Raw genomic sequence first — 18,649 nt, 5'->3', positions numbered from 1 at the left:
TAAAAGATGGATTTAAAAAAAATAGTGTGCATTTATTTGGAATGACCCTCGTACATGCACTGCCAATGACTAAAGCTACTGGGTTTTTACTAAATTTGATGAACATCGCTGTGCATCTGAGTAACTCTACAGATATAAAGGGTGAGTCCCGTAGCACTCCTTTTATTTTATGAAAAGTTGAAGATATGAGGGCCTGCCTCTAAAGCTTAGTGGTCCATTTGAAGTACCGATCTTAGATAGCTGGTACCGCCAAGGACATTTTCTTGGTAGGAGGACTGGTATGAGGCGCACTCACTCTCGTGATGCCAACTGAAGGGCTACTTGACTGAGAAATAGTGGCTCCAAGGCGCAGAAAGTCAGCAAAATGGCCGGGAGACCGGTGTGCTGTCAACAGACCATTCCATACAGCTTCGAATGACGCCGTTAGCACAGGATGACGCAGTGGTCAGTGAGCATTCCTTCGTCCTTCAGGGCCTGGTCGAGGAGCTCATTTTTTAGGATATAGAAGCGTGGTGTTTGGGAAATGATATAAATCAGAGGGGAACATAATTTTATGTTTGTTTAATCTTACTAAGTCTTGTATCAAGAGAAATATTTAAACAAATACTACGTCTTAAATTGAACGATACAATTTTTCTACAGGGCTTTGAACGCTGATTAAAAGTCTAATTTAGTCATAGAACGGTTGTTAATTTTGATGTTGAAACCTAACTTTTTGCACACGTATCCGAGAAACTTGTTCAAATTGGGAGTTAAAGCGTCTAGAGTTGGCTGTTGTGGTGTAAACATCGCCAATGGGGATGTTACAGCACAGAATAGCAAGAGCTATAAATTAGAAAAAAATTATTAAAATCATTCACATTGCCACAAGCACAAGCAAACTGGAGTCATGCAAGACACAGAGGCAGACGCATAAAGTTAGCCAGTACGTCTGTCGAGTGAGGATATGCATTCAGCGGAAAGGACACTGCAACAGAAAACCAAAGGAAGCGAGACACGCATGTTTGTTAGCTCATAAGAATATTGCTAAAAACTCTATCTCTTTCATAAGAGGGCATAGTTAACAGCCTGTTAAGTTAATATATCAGAATAAGGAGGACACATGCCTTCATAGCCTCACGCTACCTCCCTTTAAGTACCTCTGCTCTCCAGCTGGCATTCATAAGCCGACCGGGGTGGCCGAGCGGCTCTAGGCGCTACAGCCTGGAACCGCGCGACCGCTACGGTCGCAGGTTCAAATCCTGCCTCGGGCATGGATATGTGTGATGTCCTTAGGTTAGTTAGGTTTAAAAAAATGGTTCAAATGGCTCTGAGCACTATGGGACTCAACTGCTGAGGTCATTAGTCCCCTAGAACTTAGAACTAGTTAAACCTAACTAACCTAAGGACATCACAAACATCCATGCCCGAGGCAGGATTCGAACCTGCGACCGTAGCTGTCTTGCGGTTCCAGACTGCAGCGCCTTTAACCGCACGGCCACTTCGGCCGGCAGTTAGGTTTAAGTAGTTCTAAGTTCTGGGGGACTGATGACCTTTGAAGTTAAGTCCCATAGTGCTCAGAGCCATTTTTTTGACCTCAGAAGTTGTCCCATAGTGCTCAGAGCCATTTGAACCATTCATAGTAAAAGCACGCGATTCCATGCTTATGATACTGTAGCGAATCTTTGTCCTAGATGCTCCAGCACTGTCTCTTAACTAGCCGAAGATGTACTCAAGATGATGGCCTTCACCTAATGAACTTCGTACTGCTTGCCGGCCACCACCTACTGATGGAAAAACTGTCTTTCCACAACACCACATCGCAGAGTGCTGCCAACACAGAACTTCAGTGCGGAAGCCAGAAACAGGGTCTCTTGAGGCCCATGTTCCTGTTCAACATTCAGGCTCTTCTGGGTGTTGAAACCCACCAGGGATCAATCGACCATCAACTGCTGACATCAAGTACATCATGGATGGGTCATCAAGGGCCATCATAGAACTTTGAGTGAGACCGAGGACACTCCAGCAGCTAGCGCAAAACTACTACGTGCTGGGAAACAGCTATGCCTGCTCTCTGGCAGTCAGCCATGGCGTCAGTTTCGCTGATTATTATCCCGGGCGTCCAGCTGCTGAGCTGGCTGGACAAACTAGAATCCAACACGCAGCTGTAGCTTATCTACAGCCGTAGCTGTTGAGGAAGAACGATGACCTGCAAACATTGTGAATAAATGACTGAACTCGAATAACACTTTACTAGCGTCGAAGATCCTACACAGGTTCCCAACAACTATCATGACTTCACGTAGAGGTGTCTCCTCCTCTCGGCACTCTGCAGGGCTCTCAACCGAAGCTCCATCGTTATATATAACAATATTGAATGGTTATGCTCATACATACATATGAAGACACCCCATATCAAGACAGCTGTAGGAGAAAAAGAAAATTTTAACGTGTACACTGGACTGAGACAAGAAGGCGCCGTTTCACCTATTTTATTTAACCTCGTCTTAGAAAAATGGTTCAAATGGTTCTAAGCACTGTGAGACTTAACATATGAGGTCATCAGTGCCCTAGACTTAGAACTACTTAAACCTAACTAACCTAAGGACATCACACACATCGATGCCCCAGGCAGGATTCGAACCTGCGACCGTAGCAGCAGCGCGGTTCCGGACTGAAGCGCCTAGTACCGCTCGGCCACAGTGGCCGGCACCTCGTCTTAGAGAAGATCGACAGCAAATTTCGTAAAACTAAACCACAAGGGACCCAAATGCAGGAGATGAACATTATTAGATTTGCCTAAGCAGTTGATGTAGCATTAATAACCAGTCTCAAAACAGAATTAATCAAGATGATGCAAAATTATTACAAAATTGTTGAGAAAGCAGGATTACACATTAATGAAGAAAAGACGGATATCTGGTCCTAAGTAATAACAACTGATTGTTCATTCAGTGTTCATCCTAGTTGTGACCTTCCGGATGCCATCTCTCCACCTACTTCTGGGTCTTCCTCTTCGTCTCGTTCCCTCTATTGTCCTTCCGAATGCTAATTTAGGTAGTCTGTTTCCTTTCATTCTTGCTTTATGACCTTCCCAGTTCAACCTTCTCTTCTTTAGTACATCTACGATGTTACAGTGTTTGTACAACTCTCTTACTTGTTCATTTTTCCTTATCCTCTATTCCATGTTTTCTTCTTCATATACTACAGCAAAAATTTTTCTTAGTATTTTTCTTTCAAATATCAACTGTTTCTCTTCATCTTTCTTTCTAAATGGTAATGCTTCACATCCGTGTAATGTTACTGGTGTAATGGCCGACTGACAGAAGCGGATTTTTGAGTTAGTGCTAAGTGATCTTTTCTGTAAGTTTCTGATAAAACTAAAGAGTGTTTTGTCCACTGTTGCTAGTCGGGCATCTACTTCCACACCCATTCGATTATTGTTACTAAACAGACTCCATAAGTCCTTTAAGCGGTCAACTGTTTTGAAAGTGAATCCATCTGCAGCTAAAGGTGCATAGCTTTGGTTGTTGTTACTTAGGACCAGATATTCCGTCTTTTCTTCATTAATGTGTAATCCTGCTTTCTCAACAATTTTGTAATAATTTTGCATCATCTTGATTAATTCTGTTTTGAAACTGGTTATTAATGCTACATCAACTGCTTAGGCAAGTCTAATAATGTTCATCTCCTGCATTTGGATCCCTTGTGGTTTAGTTTTACGAAATTTGCTGTCGATCTTCTCTAAGACGAGGTGCCGGCCACTGTGGCCGAGCGGTACTAGGCGCTTCAGTCCGGAACCGCGCTGCTGCTACGGTCGCAGGTTCGAATCCTGCCTGGGGCATCGATGTGTGTGATGCCCTTAGGTTAGTTAGGTTTAAGTAGTTCTAAGTCTAGGGCACTGATGACCTCATATGTTAAGTCCCACAGTGCTTAGAACCATTTGAACCATTTTTCTAAGACGAGGTTAAATAAAATAGGTGAAACGGCGCCTTCTTGTCTCAGTCCAGTATACACGTTAAAATTTTCTTTTTCTCCTACAGCTGTCTTGATATGGGGTGTCTTCATATGTATGTATGAGCATAACCATTCAATATTGCTATATATAACGATGGAGCTTAGGTTGAGAGCCCTGCAGAGCGCCGAGAGGAGACACCTCTACGTGAAGTCAGGATAGTTGTTGGGAACATCTACTTCCAGTCCAACGATGGAAGTTATGGTGCTCGTAACATTAACATCGAATCGTGTAGAAGCCATTCCGTTTCGCGGACAAAAAGGGGTACAGTCTCTAGGAACTGTGGCAACGCATCTCGCAGGAAAACCAGGTAACGTGGACCAGTCAAATGGGGAGGCAGCAAATGAGGTCCTATTAGGTGATCTTGGTTAATTCTGTTCCAGTGTACGGCAGACACCCGACATCTTTGCGAGAGTGCGCCAGAACTGCACGTGCTGGTACAGTACGTCCACTGAGACTGGCAGTCGTCGGTTTGAACAATCACTATGAGCTAGGTTCTTACGTGTTATACACTGTGTATATCCGTGCACAATAAATGTCCATTTCCGACCATTGGCTCCCTGTCTCAATATAATTGGTTGTGAGCCCACTACCACCAGTTCCAATTTGAGCCAAAAGGTTGAAAAACCCTGCACATGGCTTGCTTTGACATCTGCTATCAAGTCAATGAGTGACATTTTTGAGTAACCAACTTTCAACTCTTTTTAATCGGTTACATTCTAACACGTTCTCCTTTGCTCCTTGGCCTCCAAGGCACAATCAAGCCGCGACCCCCAAAGAACAATCGTTCACCTGCACATTCATAAAACGAGAACGCGCACAGCGGGATATCCCACATTTAACAGCTACGTAAGACGACGTTCTCAAATTGGAAGAACATATTTCGTCAGCCTAAGAGGACAAAAGTGTAACATGTTATCCCATAGGACCACATATTACCCTACAGTGTACAGATGACGTCCACCGGAACCCTAACGAGGACTATGCCTGCTGTCACGTTCCCCTGCAGTTCAGCATCGGGTTACGCACGTACGAATGCCCCACAAATCTGGATACTGCACGATTCGACCAGTCGGCCAAATGAGGACCCTTTCAAATTCTGATAATGCTGATAACGCTGCCACACACCAGTATGCGGCTTCTCTGTGTCCTCCACAGCGATCACACAACATCTCACGCAGTTCTCGTTCCTTAATATAACCCACGAGTCCTAGAAACTGCATTAAATACAAACATGAGTAATGATCTCTGGTGGCCGTTCTACCTGGCACACACATCTATAACTCTAATAATTTACATACCCGCCGTTGGCGTGTACATGCTTCAATTTTAATGTCAGGAAAAGTGTTTCGTTTTATTTTCAAAAACCATTCTTGCTTCAACATCTCAGTCACTACAAGAAGTAACAGGACTAAACATGCAACAAAATTACGTGCCCTCCTACATGGTATAATTTCCCGAAGCAATGGGCGTTTTACGCCCTACGCGACTCTACTTGTTGTATATGCTTTGTTGGAAAACTTATTATAAAATTACAGATATTTAACAAACAGTACCGTAGCGGCAGGAAATTTTCATGTAAGTAGAGTGTATCAGTAAAGTTCTGTACGTGACCCGTTTGAAAAATTTAAGTTTATGTGATTTTATGGTGGGAAACTTAGGATTTGTACAGTGCACTGAAGTGACAAATGTCGTGGGATAGCGATATGCACTTATATATATAGCGATTGTGTCACATACGCAAGGTATACAAGGCCAGTGCATTGGCGGAGCTGTCATATGTACTCAGGTGAGTCTTGTGAAAAGGATTACGACGTGATTATGGACTCACGACAGGAATTAACAGACTTTGAATGCGGAATGATAGGTGGAGCTAGAGGCATAGAACATTCCATTACGGAATATTCTGGGATTCACAGCATCAAGAATGTGCCAAAAATACCAAATTTCAGGCATTATCCCTCACCACGGACAACGAAGTTGCCAACGGCCTTCACTTAACGACCAAGAGCAGCGTCGACTGCGTAGAGTTGTCAGTGATAACAGACAAGCAACACTGCGTGAAATAACTGCAGAGAAGAATGTGGGATGTACGACGAACGTATAGGGTAATACAGTGCGGCGAAATCTGGCGATGACGGGCTATGGCAGCAGGCGGCAACTTGAGTGTCTTGACCAACAGCACAACATCACCAGCAGCGCCTCGCCTGGGCACGTGACCTTGTCGATTGGACACTAGACAACTGTAAAACCATGACCTCGTCAGATGAGTCCCAATTTCAGTTGGCAAGAGCAGATGGCAGGGTTCGAATGTGGCGCAGATCCCACAAAGCCATGCATACAAGTTCTCAAAAATTTATGGTGCAAGCTCATAGTGGCTCCATAATGGTTTGGCCTTTGTTTACACGGAATGGATTGGGTCTTCTGGTCCAACTGAACCGATCACTGACTAAAAGTGGTTATGTTCGGCTAGTTGGAGACCGTTTTCAGCCATTCATGAACTCCATGTTCCCAAACAACGATGGAATTTTTATGGATAACCATGCGCCATATCACAGGCTCACAATTGTTCGTGATTGGTTTGAAGAACATTGGGAACAATTCGAGAGAATGATTTGGCCACCCAGATCGTCCAACAAGAATTCCATCGAACATTTATGAGACATAAGCGAGAGGTCAGTACGTGCACAAAATCCTGCACAGGCAACACTTTCGCAATTATGAACGGCCATGGAGACAGCATGGTTCAGTATTTCTGGACGGGACTCCCAAAGAATTGTTGAGTCGATGCCATACCAAGTTGTTGCACTACGCCAGATAAAAGGATGTCCGTCAAGATAATAGGAGGTACCTCTTAACTTTTGTCAGTGGGGATATATGTGCTTATTACGAAAGTTGTAACATGATTAATGACTGTTACTAAAGAAACTACGGCGGTACAAGCTTTTTCATACACACAGACAATATCAGAGAACTGTTGTTCATGACCTATTTTTTAAAAAATATAGTCTTCTATTTTTTATAGTTGGGGACTTACGATAGGGTAGTACATAGATACCGCTAAGCGTTACTAGAATCAACTCAATGTCCTTTGGTGAAATAAGAACACCTGTATAAGGAGCTGGCAAATGATGTAGGAAACCTACAAAACTGGACCTTGCACTGGCTCGTTTAACCACCCTATACAGATATCAACACAGCCGTGAAGTGTTCCCTTAGACGTACATCCACAGTGGGATGCGGCTGAGTTCTTTAGAGAAAGTTTTTGAGTGGAATACGATGAGAAGTTTTTCCCGCATGAAGTGTGTTATACCACACGTGGTAGAAAGCGCGCCCAACCTCAGGTGACTGACTTCTCGTTAGCCAGTGCTTCATCTTGGAGAATGCGTAGAGAAGCAGTTTTAGTACAGGACTGTGTGGCTGAATTGTTAGACATTTCATACCTGTACTTTGCGATTGTTTGAAATTTACAGATCAGTAGAGAGTCTATGTTGCAGCCTTGACTTTAAACATAATGAGCTCAAGTGCCCGTGAATTGGTTTCGGTTTACTTTCAAAATTACAGTACTTCATGACATGAGGGTTCCTTTTGTGCTTGTTCAACAACGCGTTTTCCCTGTCAGTTGAAGTATAACCTACCCGCTCAAATAGCATAAGCGAACAACTAAAGATATAAAGAAAGATCAGTTTGACTAGATATAAACAATCGTCGCTTAAGAATGCTAATTAAAAGATAAATCATTGTCTAAGCATGAAAGTGACCTTGCAAGGAACGAAATATTTTCAGGCTTTTAACGCTACTTAAAAACTAAATTATTGTCTCTGAATGTAAATGTTCTAGTACGAAATGAAATATTTTCATACTCTTAATACGAGGGTCGCTCCGAAAGATGCACATAATTTTTTTTTAAAATCCATCTTTTATTCCTCATGTTTGAAAGTTTTATAGTGTGTAGATACATCCTTTAGGAACAATATTTTTATTTCTCCACATAATTTCCATCCCTCTCAACTGCCTTACGCCGTCTTGGAACCAGCGCCTGTATACCCGCACGGTAAAATTCTGGACCAACCTATTGGAGTCACTGTTTGGCAGCGTGCACAAGGGAGTCATCATCTTCAAACCTTGTTCCACGAAGAGAGTCTTTCAGTTTCCCAAAGAGATGATAGTCACATGGAGCCAGGTCAGGACTATAAGGCGGGTGTTTCAGTGTTATCCATCCGAGTTTTGTGATCGCTTCCATGGTTTTTTTACTGGCATGTGGCCGTGCATTGTCGTGCAACAGCAAAACATCCTGCTTTTGCCGATGTAGTCGAACACGACTCAGTCGAGGTTGAAGTTTCTTCCGTGTCGTCACATATGCATCAGAATTTATGGTGGTTCCACTTGGAATGATGTCCACAAGCAAGAGTCCTTCGGAATCGAAAACCACCGTCGCCATATCTTTTCCAGCAGAAGGTGTGGTTTTGAATTATTTTTTCTTGGGTGAATTTGCATGATGCCACTCCATTGATTGCCTCTTCGTCTCTGGTGAAAAATGATGGAGCTATGTTTCATCACCTGTCACAATTCTTTCAAGAAATTCATCTCCACCATTCTCGTACTGATCCAAAAGTTCGCTGCATACCGTTTTTCTTGTTTCTTTGTGAGCCACTGTCAACATCCTGGGAACCCACCTGGCACAAACCTTTCTAACGCCAACACTTTCAGTATTCTGCAAACACTTCCCTCCCCTATCCAACGTAGCGTGATAATTCATTCAATGTGATGCGTCTGTCAGCAGTCACCAATTCGTTAACTCTCTGCACATTGCCTGGAGTGTGAGCAGTACGAGGCCTACTGCTGCGAGGACAATCCTCAATATTGCCATGCCCGCTTTCATCACGTTACCTGCTAGCCCACCGACTAAATGTACTGCGATCGAAAGCAGCATCTCCATACACCTTTTTCAACCTCTTGTGGATGTTTCCCACTGTCTCGTTGCTTCTGACGAACGTCAAGTGTAGCAGCCATCTTGAAGACATGCTGTGACGGCGCCACTCACGGGAACATGTTGAACTAAGTTTGAAAACAAGCAGGAAGGATGTATCTACACACTGTAAAATTTTTACACATGCAGAATGAAAACTGTATTTTTACAAAAATAGTGTGCATTTCGTTTGGAGTGACCCTCGTACAAAGTCCAATACTAATATTGTAACTTCGTTTACAGTTATAGGTATTTGTGATGCTACTGAACTGTATTGTCTGTGCTTTCGATCTGTTTATGTATGTTGGACCGTATTTCAAACACAAATCATGTTTGTATTGACATAGTGCAGTTACTAACTATTGAGAGGTACGTACTAACATATATATACCTGACCAATAATATTTTACATGGGAACCTATATTCTATGAAGAGTTCTGCAAACTTAAAAATTTGTTGATCCGACACTTTTCATTCCAATTTCATGGGATAATAAAGGGGCAGGCGGCGTCACAAGCCCAATTGCTAACAATGATTATCAGACTAATGAAGGTGGTGTAGATGAAACTGTTGCGCAGTGTCTATCAGGGAAGAGACGGTCTATCATAAGTATTGGTTGTGGATCTGTGGTTTGATTGAGTGGAGTGTCAAGCAGTGAGGGATCAGAGTACCATAGGTACTGGACATGGATCTGCAACGTAGTATAATGTACACTACTGGCCATTAAAATTGCTACACCAAGAAGAAATGCAGATGATAAACGGTTATTCATTGGACAAATATATTATACTAGATCTGACATGTGATTATATTTTCACGCAATTTGGGTTCATAGATCCTGAGAAATCAGTACCCAGAACAACCACCTCTGACCGTAATAACGGCCTTGATACGCCTGGGCATTGAGTCAAACAGAGCTTGGATGGCGTGTGCCTGTACAGCTGCCCATGCAACTTCAACACGATACCACAGTTCATCAAGAGTAGTGACTGGCGTATTGTGACGAGCCAGTTGATCGGCCACCATTGACCAGACGTTTTCAATTGGAGAATGTGCTAGCCAGGGCACCAGTTGAACACTTTCTGTATCCAGAAAGGCCCGTACAGGACCTACAACATGCGGTCGTGGATTGTGGTGCTGAAATGTAGGGTTTCGCAGGGATCGAATGAAGGGTAGAGCTATGGGTCGTAACACATCTGAAATGTAATGTCCACTGTTCAAAGGGCCGTCAATGCAAGAGGTGACCGAGACGTAAAACCACTGGCGCCCCATACAATCACGCCGGGTGATACGCCAGTATGGCGATGACGAATACACGCTTCCAATGTGTGTTCACCGCGATGTCGCCAAATATGGATGCGACCATCATGACGCTGTAAATAGAACCTGGATTCATCCGAAAAAATTACGTTTTGCCATTAGTGCACCCAGGTTCGTCGTTGAGTACACCACCGCAGGCGCTCCTGTCTGTGATGCAGCGTCAAGGATAACCGCAGCCATGGTCTCCGAGCTGATAGTCCATGCTGCTGCAAACGTCGTCGAACTGTTCGTGCAGATGGTTGTTGTCTTGCAAACGTCCCCATCTGTTGACTCGGGGATCGAAACGTGGCTGCACGATCCGTTACAGCCATGTGGATAAGATGCCTGTCATCTCGACTGCTGGTGATACGAGGCCGTTGGGATCCAGCCCGTCGTTCCGTATTACCCTCCTGAACCCACCGATTCCATATTTTTCTAACAGTCATCGGATCTCGACCAACGCGAGCAGCAATGTCACGATACGATAAACCGCAATCGCGAAGGGCTGCAATCCGACCTTTATCAAAGTCGGAAACGTGATGGTACGCATTTCTGCTCCTTAAACGAGGCATCACAACAACGTTTCACCAGGCAACGCCGGTCAACTGCTGCTTGTGTATGAGAAATCGGTTGGAAACATGTCAACACGTTGTAGGTGTCACCACCGGCGCCAACCTTGTGTGAATGCTCTGAAAAGCTAATCATTTACATATCACAGCATTTTCTCCCTGTCGGTTAAATTTCGCGTCTGTAGCACGCCATCTTCGTGGTGTAGAAATTTTAATGGCCAGTAGTGTAGCATGTAGCAGTGATGGTCTAGACTTCAAAAGGTTCTGGATGTGAACCTGCTGTGCACAGGTGTGTAGTGGCTAACAATGAGTGGTCGGACTTTGAACAGCAATGGATGTTAACGTGCTATGCAGGGGACTTTAATAGCTAACAGGGAGAGGTCTAGTTCTCAAGAGGCCAGGAATGTGAACGTGCTGTGATGTTCATTGTAGTAGCTGGGAGCGAGCAGTCAGACTTACGAAGGCGTGAATGTGGTATATGAAGAGAATGAAACAGGTACCAGTGAGGTTCAGATGTAACAGAGTTAGTGGTTGTCATCCTGCCATGCAGTGGAGTGTAGTGCCTAGCAGTGAGGTGTCAGGCATACGGTGGTAGTGTACATGGTCCTGCCATGCAGTGGTACGTGGAGATTAACAGCGAGAGAGTAGTGTTCCAGTGGTAACAGATGTGAACTAGTTGTGTAGGGGAGTCTAGTAGCTACCAGTGAGTTGTCACGTTTTTAGAGGCACTGCCTGTCTGCCTGCTGTGCAGAAGAAAGTAGTGAGAGAAGGCGAGGAGCTGGACTTACGGAGACCGAGGATGCGTGGGTTTTGGCCTTCGGGCGGCGCTGCATGCACCGCAGCACCTTGGAATGCAGCAGCATGTTCATGATGCGCAGCCGCTGACCCTCGTCATACAACGCGTCGAATTCCTCCAGCAGCAGCTGCCGCCTCGCCCACGCCTCCTGCACACTCTTTGACTCCGCCTCTTCCTCTTCTAGCACCTTTTCCTCCAAACTCCCCTCAGGAGACACGATCTCTTCCTGATAACACAGTACATCACTCTTAAATTACTACTGAATCATAAAGAGGGTGTCTTTAAGCTTAAGCGAAAATTACATATATGGATGAGGATCATAAACCGAATATTTTCGGATGTTCTTTTTTTTTTAGCTTCAGCCCAAAGACTGCTTTGATGAGGCTCTCAATGCTACTCTAACATGTGCAATCCTGTTCATCTCTGAATGATTACTGCAACATCCACTTTAACCTGCTTACTCTTCTCTTGGTATCTCTTTGCAATTTTTATCTCCCCCCCACCCACCACCCCCCTACATACCCTTCCCATACTATACTACTGGCTATTGCTACACCACGAAGATGATGTGCTACAGACGCGAAATTTAATCGACAGGAAGAATATGCTGTGATATGCAAATGATTAGCTTTTCAGAGCGCTGGTGGCGACACCTACAACGTGCTGACATGAGGAAAGTTTCTAACCGATTTCTCATACACAAACAGCAGTGGACCGGCGTTGCCTGGTGAAACGTTGTTGTGATGCCTCGTGTAAGGATGTTAAATGCGTACCATCACGTTTCCGACTTTGATAAAGGTCGGATTGTAGCCTATCGCGATTGCGGTTTATCGTATCGCGACATTGCTGCTCGCGTTGGTCGAGATCAAATGACTGTTAGCAGAACATGGAATCGGTGGGTTCAGGACGGTAATACAGAACGTCGTGCTGGATCCTAACGGCCTCGTATCACTAGCAGTCGAGATGACAGGCATCTTATTCGCATGGCTGTAACGAATCGTGCAGCCACGTCTCGATCCCTGAGTCAACAGATGGGGACGTTTGCAAGACAACAACCATCCGCACGAACAGTTCGACGACGTTCGCAGCAGCATGGACTGTCAGCTCGGAGACCATGGCTGCGGTTACCCTTGACGCTGCATCACACACAGGAGCGCCTGCGATGGTGTACTCAACGACGAACCTGGGTGCACTAACGGCAAAACGTCAATTTTTCGGATGAATCCAGGTTCTGTTTACAGCATCATGATGGTCGCATACGTGTTTGGCGACATCGCGTTGAACGCACATTGGAAACGTGTATTCGCCATCGCCATACTGGCGTATCACCCGGCGTCATGGTATGGGGTGCCATTGGTTACACGTCTCTGTCACCTCTTGTTCGCATTGACGGCACTTTGAACAGTGGACGTTACAGTTCAGATGCGTTACGACCCGTGGCTTTACCCTTCATTCGATCCCTGCGAAACCCTACATTTCAGCAGGGTAATGCACGACCGCATGTTGCGGATCCTGTACGGGCTTTTCTGGATACGGAAAATGTTCGACTGCTGCCCTGGCCAGTGTATTCTGTAGATCTCTCACCAATTGTAAACGTCTGGTCAATGGTGGCCGAGCAACTGGCTGGTCACAATACGCCAGTCACTACTCTTCATGAACTATGGTATCGTGTTGAAACTGAATGGGCAGCTGCACCTGTACACGCCATCCAAGCTCAGTTTGACTCAGTGCCCAGGCTTATCAAGGCCGTTATTACGGCCAGAGGTGATTTTCTGGGTACTGATTTTTCAGCACCTAAATTGCGTGAAAATATAATCACATGTCAGTTCTAGTATAATATAGTTGTCCAATGAATACCCGTTCATCATCTGCATTTCTTCTTGGTGTAGCAATTGTAATGGCCAGTAGTTTAGTTTGACGATTCTTTCGTTTCCCAAAAGGTGTCATATAAAACGATCTACTCTTGTATCAAGTTGTTACCATTTTTATTCAATTTGCTATCGTTTTGACGTAATTTGTTACTGTTTTGATGCAATTTGTTATAATTTTGGGCCAATTTGTTACAGTTTTGGAGCAGTTTCTCACAATGTAGTGCACCTGGTTGCAGTTTCTGGGGGCAGTTTGTTACAATTTTGCTTTACATATAAATCTATGAGGTTAAATGTCATGTAGTCTCCGCTGTGTCGTGCATGAATTGTTCCATTTCCTCATCATATTCGTGATTAATGTAAATTACTTAAAGTGTAAACTCATTCAAAATATTTCAGAGTAGCCTTCATAAAATCACACTCCCCACAAACTTGGATAAATCTATATACAACAATTGTCAGAAATATTTCAGTTTTACTACAGTTGACCTTGTTTCAATGTCCTACAAACTTGCAGGCTTGAAGAATATCCCCCCAGCGTACATGTGCAATTGTTCCGTCACATCTGCTGACATTTTATATTGTGATCAATAGAACAGCTCGTGCACAAGCAACATTTTAACTGTCTGTGGTATATGATTAAAATTGTTTTGCAGTGCTTCAAGAGGCACTAAAGTTGATGTAGTTAAGAATTCGTGTGATCTGAATGCATGTGGAGTGTTATTGGACATTAGCTCTTCACCCGCAATTCAAGGGAATTGTATAAACATATACACCTCTGAAAACCTGAAAAGACTCATCATTTGGAATTTAGTGAAAATCATAACAGAAAACCCTTGAATTGTGTGAACATATGATGTCACATCCTCTAAAAACTTGGAAAGACTCGTCATTGGGAGTTCAGTGTAAGTCATAACAGCAGACACTTGACATCGGCACCATTCAGAACCTTGGTCGGCAAAAGACTTACTGCACAAACAGTCTCATTGAAGGAATCACAGCTGCATTCGTTGGAAATTATTTAGAAATCCCATGTAAACATCGTACAGTACTACTGGAGTTATAGGTATTTCTACTGCAGACCAAAGCAGCTAAGACTGGTGTTTGTTAGAAGTGTCATGTGGAACTCTTAGTTTCCTAGTTGTGGTCCTCTGTCGTATCTGATATACTTGCAAGTATCTTGTGTATAAACCAAGTCGTTCAGTTTTATACCTGTAGCTACACTGAATTAATGACATGAACTGGTGAGAGTCTGTCAGTGCTACATGCATATTCCTCTTCCAACTTGCTTGGCAGTTATTTTGTGTGTGTGTGTGTGTGTGTGTGAGAGAGAGAGAGAGAGAGAGAGAGAGAGAGAGAGAGAAAGGTTATCTATTGCTTTCCTCTTGTTTGCAAAGATAGTGTAATATCAGGAGCATACAGTTAGGTTTGTACCACAAACGCCGATGCCTTGCATTTTTCTATTTCCATCAAACAATTTTCTTTCACAACATTTGTCAGACAGATTTGTACTGATGACAGTCATTGTCTAGTAAGCATAAACAATGGCAAACTGTGAAATGCTAGCGTTTTGCCACAAGCACTGGTTAAAATCAAAAGATGGTTTGAAATATGCATACACTGCGTACAGTTTCATACATGAGATGCAGCGCTTATGGGTAGGAGACTTTAAAGTTGTTTCCGTCAAGTTACAGACTGTGATATTAGAAATACTAAATGACAGAAATTATGAACAGCACATCTCCATCCCAATGTTTCCACTGTCCTAAGAAAGGCAATACCACAGATCTGCTCTCATGACGTCTTTCTGTAAAGTATCTAAGCTCATCTTAGTTATGATGACATTGAGATCCATGACTCACACACATCCATCTAATGTTCAACCTCGAAATCAGTAACATTACAATTCCACTGGAGATGTTAGGACATCCTATGTACAATGTAAAACAAACTTTATCTGAGGAATTGCTTATAAAATACTAACCCAGCTTGAATACTAGATCGCTTTCTGTTTATAGGAACATTGACTCAGGTCTAACCTACCACTGACATCAATGAATTAGTGAAATTATCGTATTAATCCAAGATCCTCTGATATGTGATTCACTTGAACACTGATGGTTCTTTTCAGTTGCAGCACTGAGATTTCACCCATCACCACCAAAATAAGTGGAACTCTACACAGAAAAAAACATTAATAGGTTTAAGTATGTCAGGTGCTGGAAATAGATTTCCTACATTGGAATATTATTAGTGTCGTATTTCTGATGATTATGAGACAGGAAACAGCTCCCACAAACCTTATAGAGGTGTAACATTGGTGCATTTCTGTTACCACATCCCTCACAACAGAAAATGTGAATTATTGTGCTACCTGTGACAACTGTGTGTTCTGTAATCTTTCACATTAATGTTTTACGAAAAGAGTGTTGACAATCCCAGGCACGCTGTAGCCCCCTTCCTGTCAATGTGTGGTCATAATGGATTTGTTAGTTCATGCATCACAATATCACACTGCTCAGTTCTAAAATTAACATGTATATCGCCATAAGAAACTGTCTGTGTAAGGGCCTGTTGGATTGCACTGCATGTCTAAACACCTCAACGAAGATATCTCACAATTACTGTGCTGGGTGAATGCTGGAGGAGACAGGGATGAGAAGCATTGGCTGCAGTCGCTGCAGCTGAGCTGGCTATGCCCATATGGAATAATACGAGACTGACAATAGTTGAGGATGTGGCATCAGTCTTTCCAAACCCATATAGTGCAGGTAAAAGCTGGACTACTTCACAGGGCCATCTTGGAGGGTGTAGGCAGCATGAGTGTTTAGTGGTCAATTCTGAGTACAGCTCTGCTGTGGTAGTACATTGGGTTCATATTAGAATCTGCTTGAGCACGCTAATGGGTCACTGTACATGGATGTTGCTATCCTGCTGACATCTCTCGACACATAGTGTGGTATAGTGGCTGTTTTCCATCAGACCCAGCCATCGAGAGGTACCCAATGCGCACTGTCACCTCAAAAGTGACTGTGGCATTGGGGGCAGTAGAGGCATATGTGGATTCCCAAAGGATAATTCCAGTGTGGTATTTGTTTAACTAATAAAGATGTAAGTGCATACCTCTCCCAGCCGCTGGCCGAAGTGGCCGAGCGGTTCTAGGCGCTATAGTCGCAGGTTCGAATCCTGCCTCGGGCATGAATGTGTGTGATGTCCTTAGGTTTAACTAGTTCTAAGTTATAGGGGACTGATGACCTCAGAAGTTAAGTCCCATAGTGCTCAGAGCCATTTGAACCTCTCCCAGTCCTGTGATACCTCTTACAATAGTGACCATTCATGAGACATACAATTTTAAGAAAAGTCAGCTCTTTCATTCCACACTCACAGTGACCATTATGTAAACTCTGATGTCAGAGGAGTAAGGGGTAATTTTTTAAACATAGCACAAGTAAACTTCAACTTAAGGCTAGTTAACTGTAACATAATAATAAAACCAATGACTGTTCAATTTTCCTGCAACTTAAACTTAGGATGGTCCAATATACACAGGCTGCCAATTTAAATCGCCATCCTGAATTCTGATGTCATAAAGGCTTGCCCAGCAAGCCAAGTTCACCATCTTGAATATCCATTTTGGACTGTGATGTCATATAGGTTGACCCAATATCCTAGGTCAGCCATACATAGCCATCTTGGATTCTGACACCATAAAACTTTTCCTGAATTTTACACTGAAAAAATAATGAACGATTTTGGATTTCCCACCAGTTTATACTCCACTTCTTCTGCGATGTCAAAGGGGTGGGGGAGAATCCCTTTAGTGTAATTGGGTCAATTTACCACCATTTTTGAGTATCCTGGCATTTTTTGAATTTACTGCAATTTTATCCATAGAGCTACTGCTTTATGTCAGAGAGGTGGAGTAAATTTGGTGCTGTAGCATACTGGCAACGATGATATCAGAAGGGGAGGTAGAACCTGGCAACAATAGAGGATGGTCCAGAACTGTTGCAGCCACACTACTCTCACTGTCTGTTGAAACAGAAGGTAGGTCATCTTCTGAACTAACCTTTGTTCTCGTGTATGCACTGCTTGTTGGACAGTTCTCTCACCTGAGCAAAAAGCCGTGTGTCGTCTGACTGTGCCTCACAGATAGTCTAGTGTTATATGAAGATGGTATCTGTTCTTTCGGACATGTCTGAAGGAACAGATACCATTGGTGACCATGCAGCTCTCTTAGAATGAAATGATAATTAAATCAAGGCACTAAGCTGTCGAGAGGCGTTGATATACATCAACGGGGACAGTTGAAAATGTGTGCCCGACCGGGACTCGAACCCGGTATCTCCTGCTTACATGGCAGACACTGTATCCATCTGCGCCACCGAGGACACAGATGATAGTGCGACTGCAGGGATTTATCCATTGCACGTTCCCCGTGACACCCACATTCGCAACTTAATGTCCACACACTACATTCGTAGTGCCCCTGCCCACTACACTCATTACTCGTCGCAGACAATCTTACTGAGTCCCGTAAGAGTTCGGACAATGCGTGTGCATCCAGCACAGAGGAAGGAGGTCAATGGCCGGTTAGCCTTAACTACAAATGTAGTGTGTGGACATTAAGTTGGGAATGTGGGTCACACAGGCAGCGTGCAGGGGAAAAATCCCTGCAGTCGCACTATCCTCTGTGCCCTCGGTGGCCCAGATGGATAGTGTGTCTGCCATGTAAGCAGGAGATCCCGGGTTCGAGTCCCGGTCGGGGCACACATTTTCAACTGCCCGCGTTGATGTATATCAACGCCTGTCGACAGCTTAGGGTCTTGATTTAATTATTATTTCACGCTAGTGTTAAGCTGACCTACACTTAATGACACAAAGGATGTACGGAGAGGATGAATTAAACAACCACAGATTATTATCTGTCAGTTCCAGGCAATTTTCTTCCCAGTGATAAATGACCCTACACTGAGAATACAACATGCAGGAAGACAGAAAATTATACTATGGTGGTTCTTTGGCTATCATTTCCACTAATTAATTTGCCTAAATTCCCATGTGCCCTGGTACTATGTAGAATGATCCTTCTTTACATTTACATGTTCTACATTTCTCCTTCATCACGAGCAGACGTCACGCTAGGCAGAACTT

General features: G+C 43.7%; 1 protein-coding gene across 1 annotated transcript in view; it reads right to left on the bottom strand.

Moving 5' to 3' along the window:
• LOC126419630 (coiled-coil domain-containing protein 96-like) overlaps positions 1 to 18,649 on the bottom strand; it is a 182,762-nt gene that overhangs the window by 84,354 nt on the left and 79,759 nt on the right. Inside the window, exon 5 of the mRNA XM_050086819.1 lies at positions 11,620 to 11,853. Within this exon, the coding sequence (XP_049942776.1) occupies positions 11,620 to 11,853 (234 nt within the window). The remainder of the gene's footprint in view (positions 1 to 11,619; positions 11,854 to 18,649) is intronic.

This window comes from Schistocerca serialis, chromosome 9 (assembly GCF_023864345.2).
Source record: "Schistocerca serialis cubense isolate TAMUIC-IGC-003099 chromosome 9, iqSchSeri2.2, whole genome shotgun sequence".
In the NCBI taxonomy this organism is placed as follows: domain Eukaryota; kingdom Metazoa; phylum Arthropoda; class Insecta; order Orthoptera; family Acrididae; genus Schistocerca; species Schistocerca serialis.
This window is presented reverse-complemented; position numbering and strand designations above follow the sequence as displayed.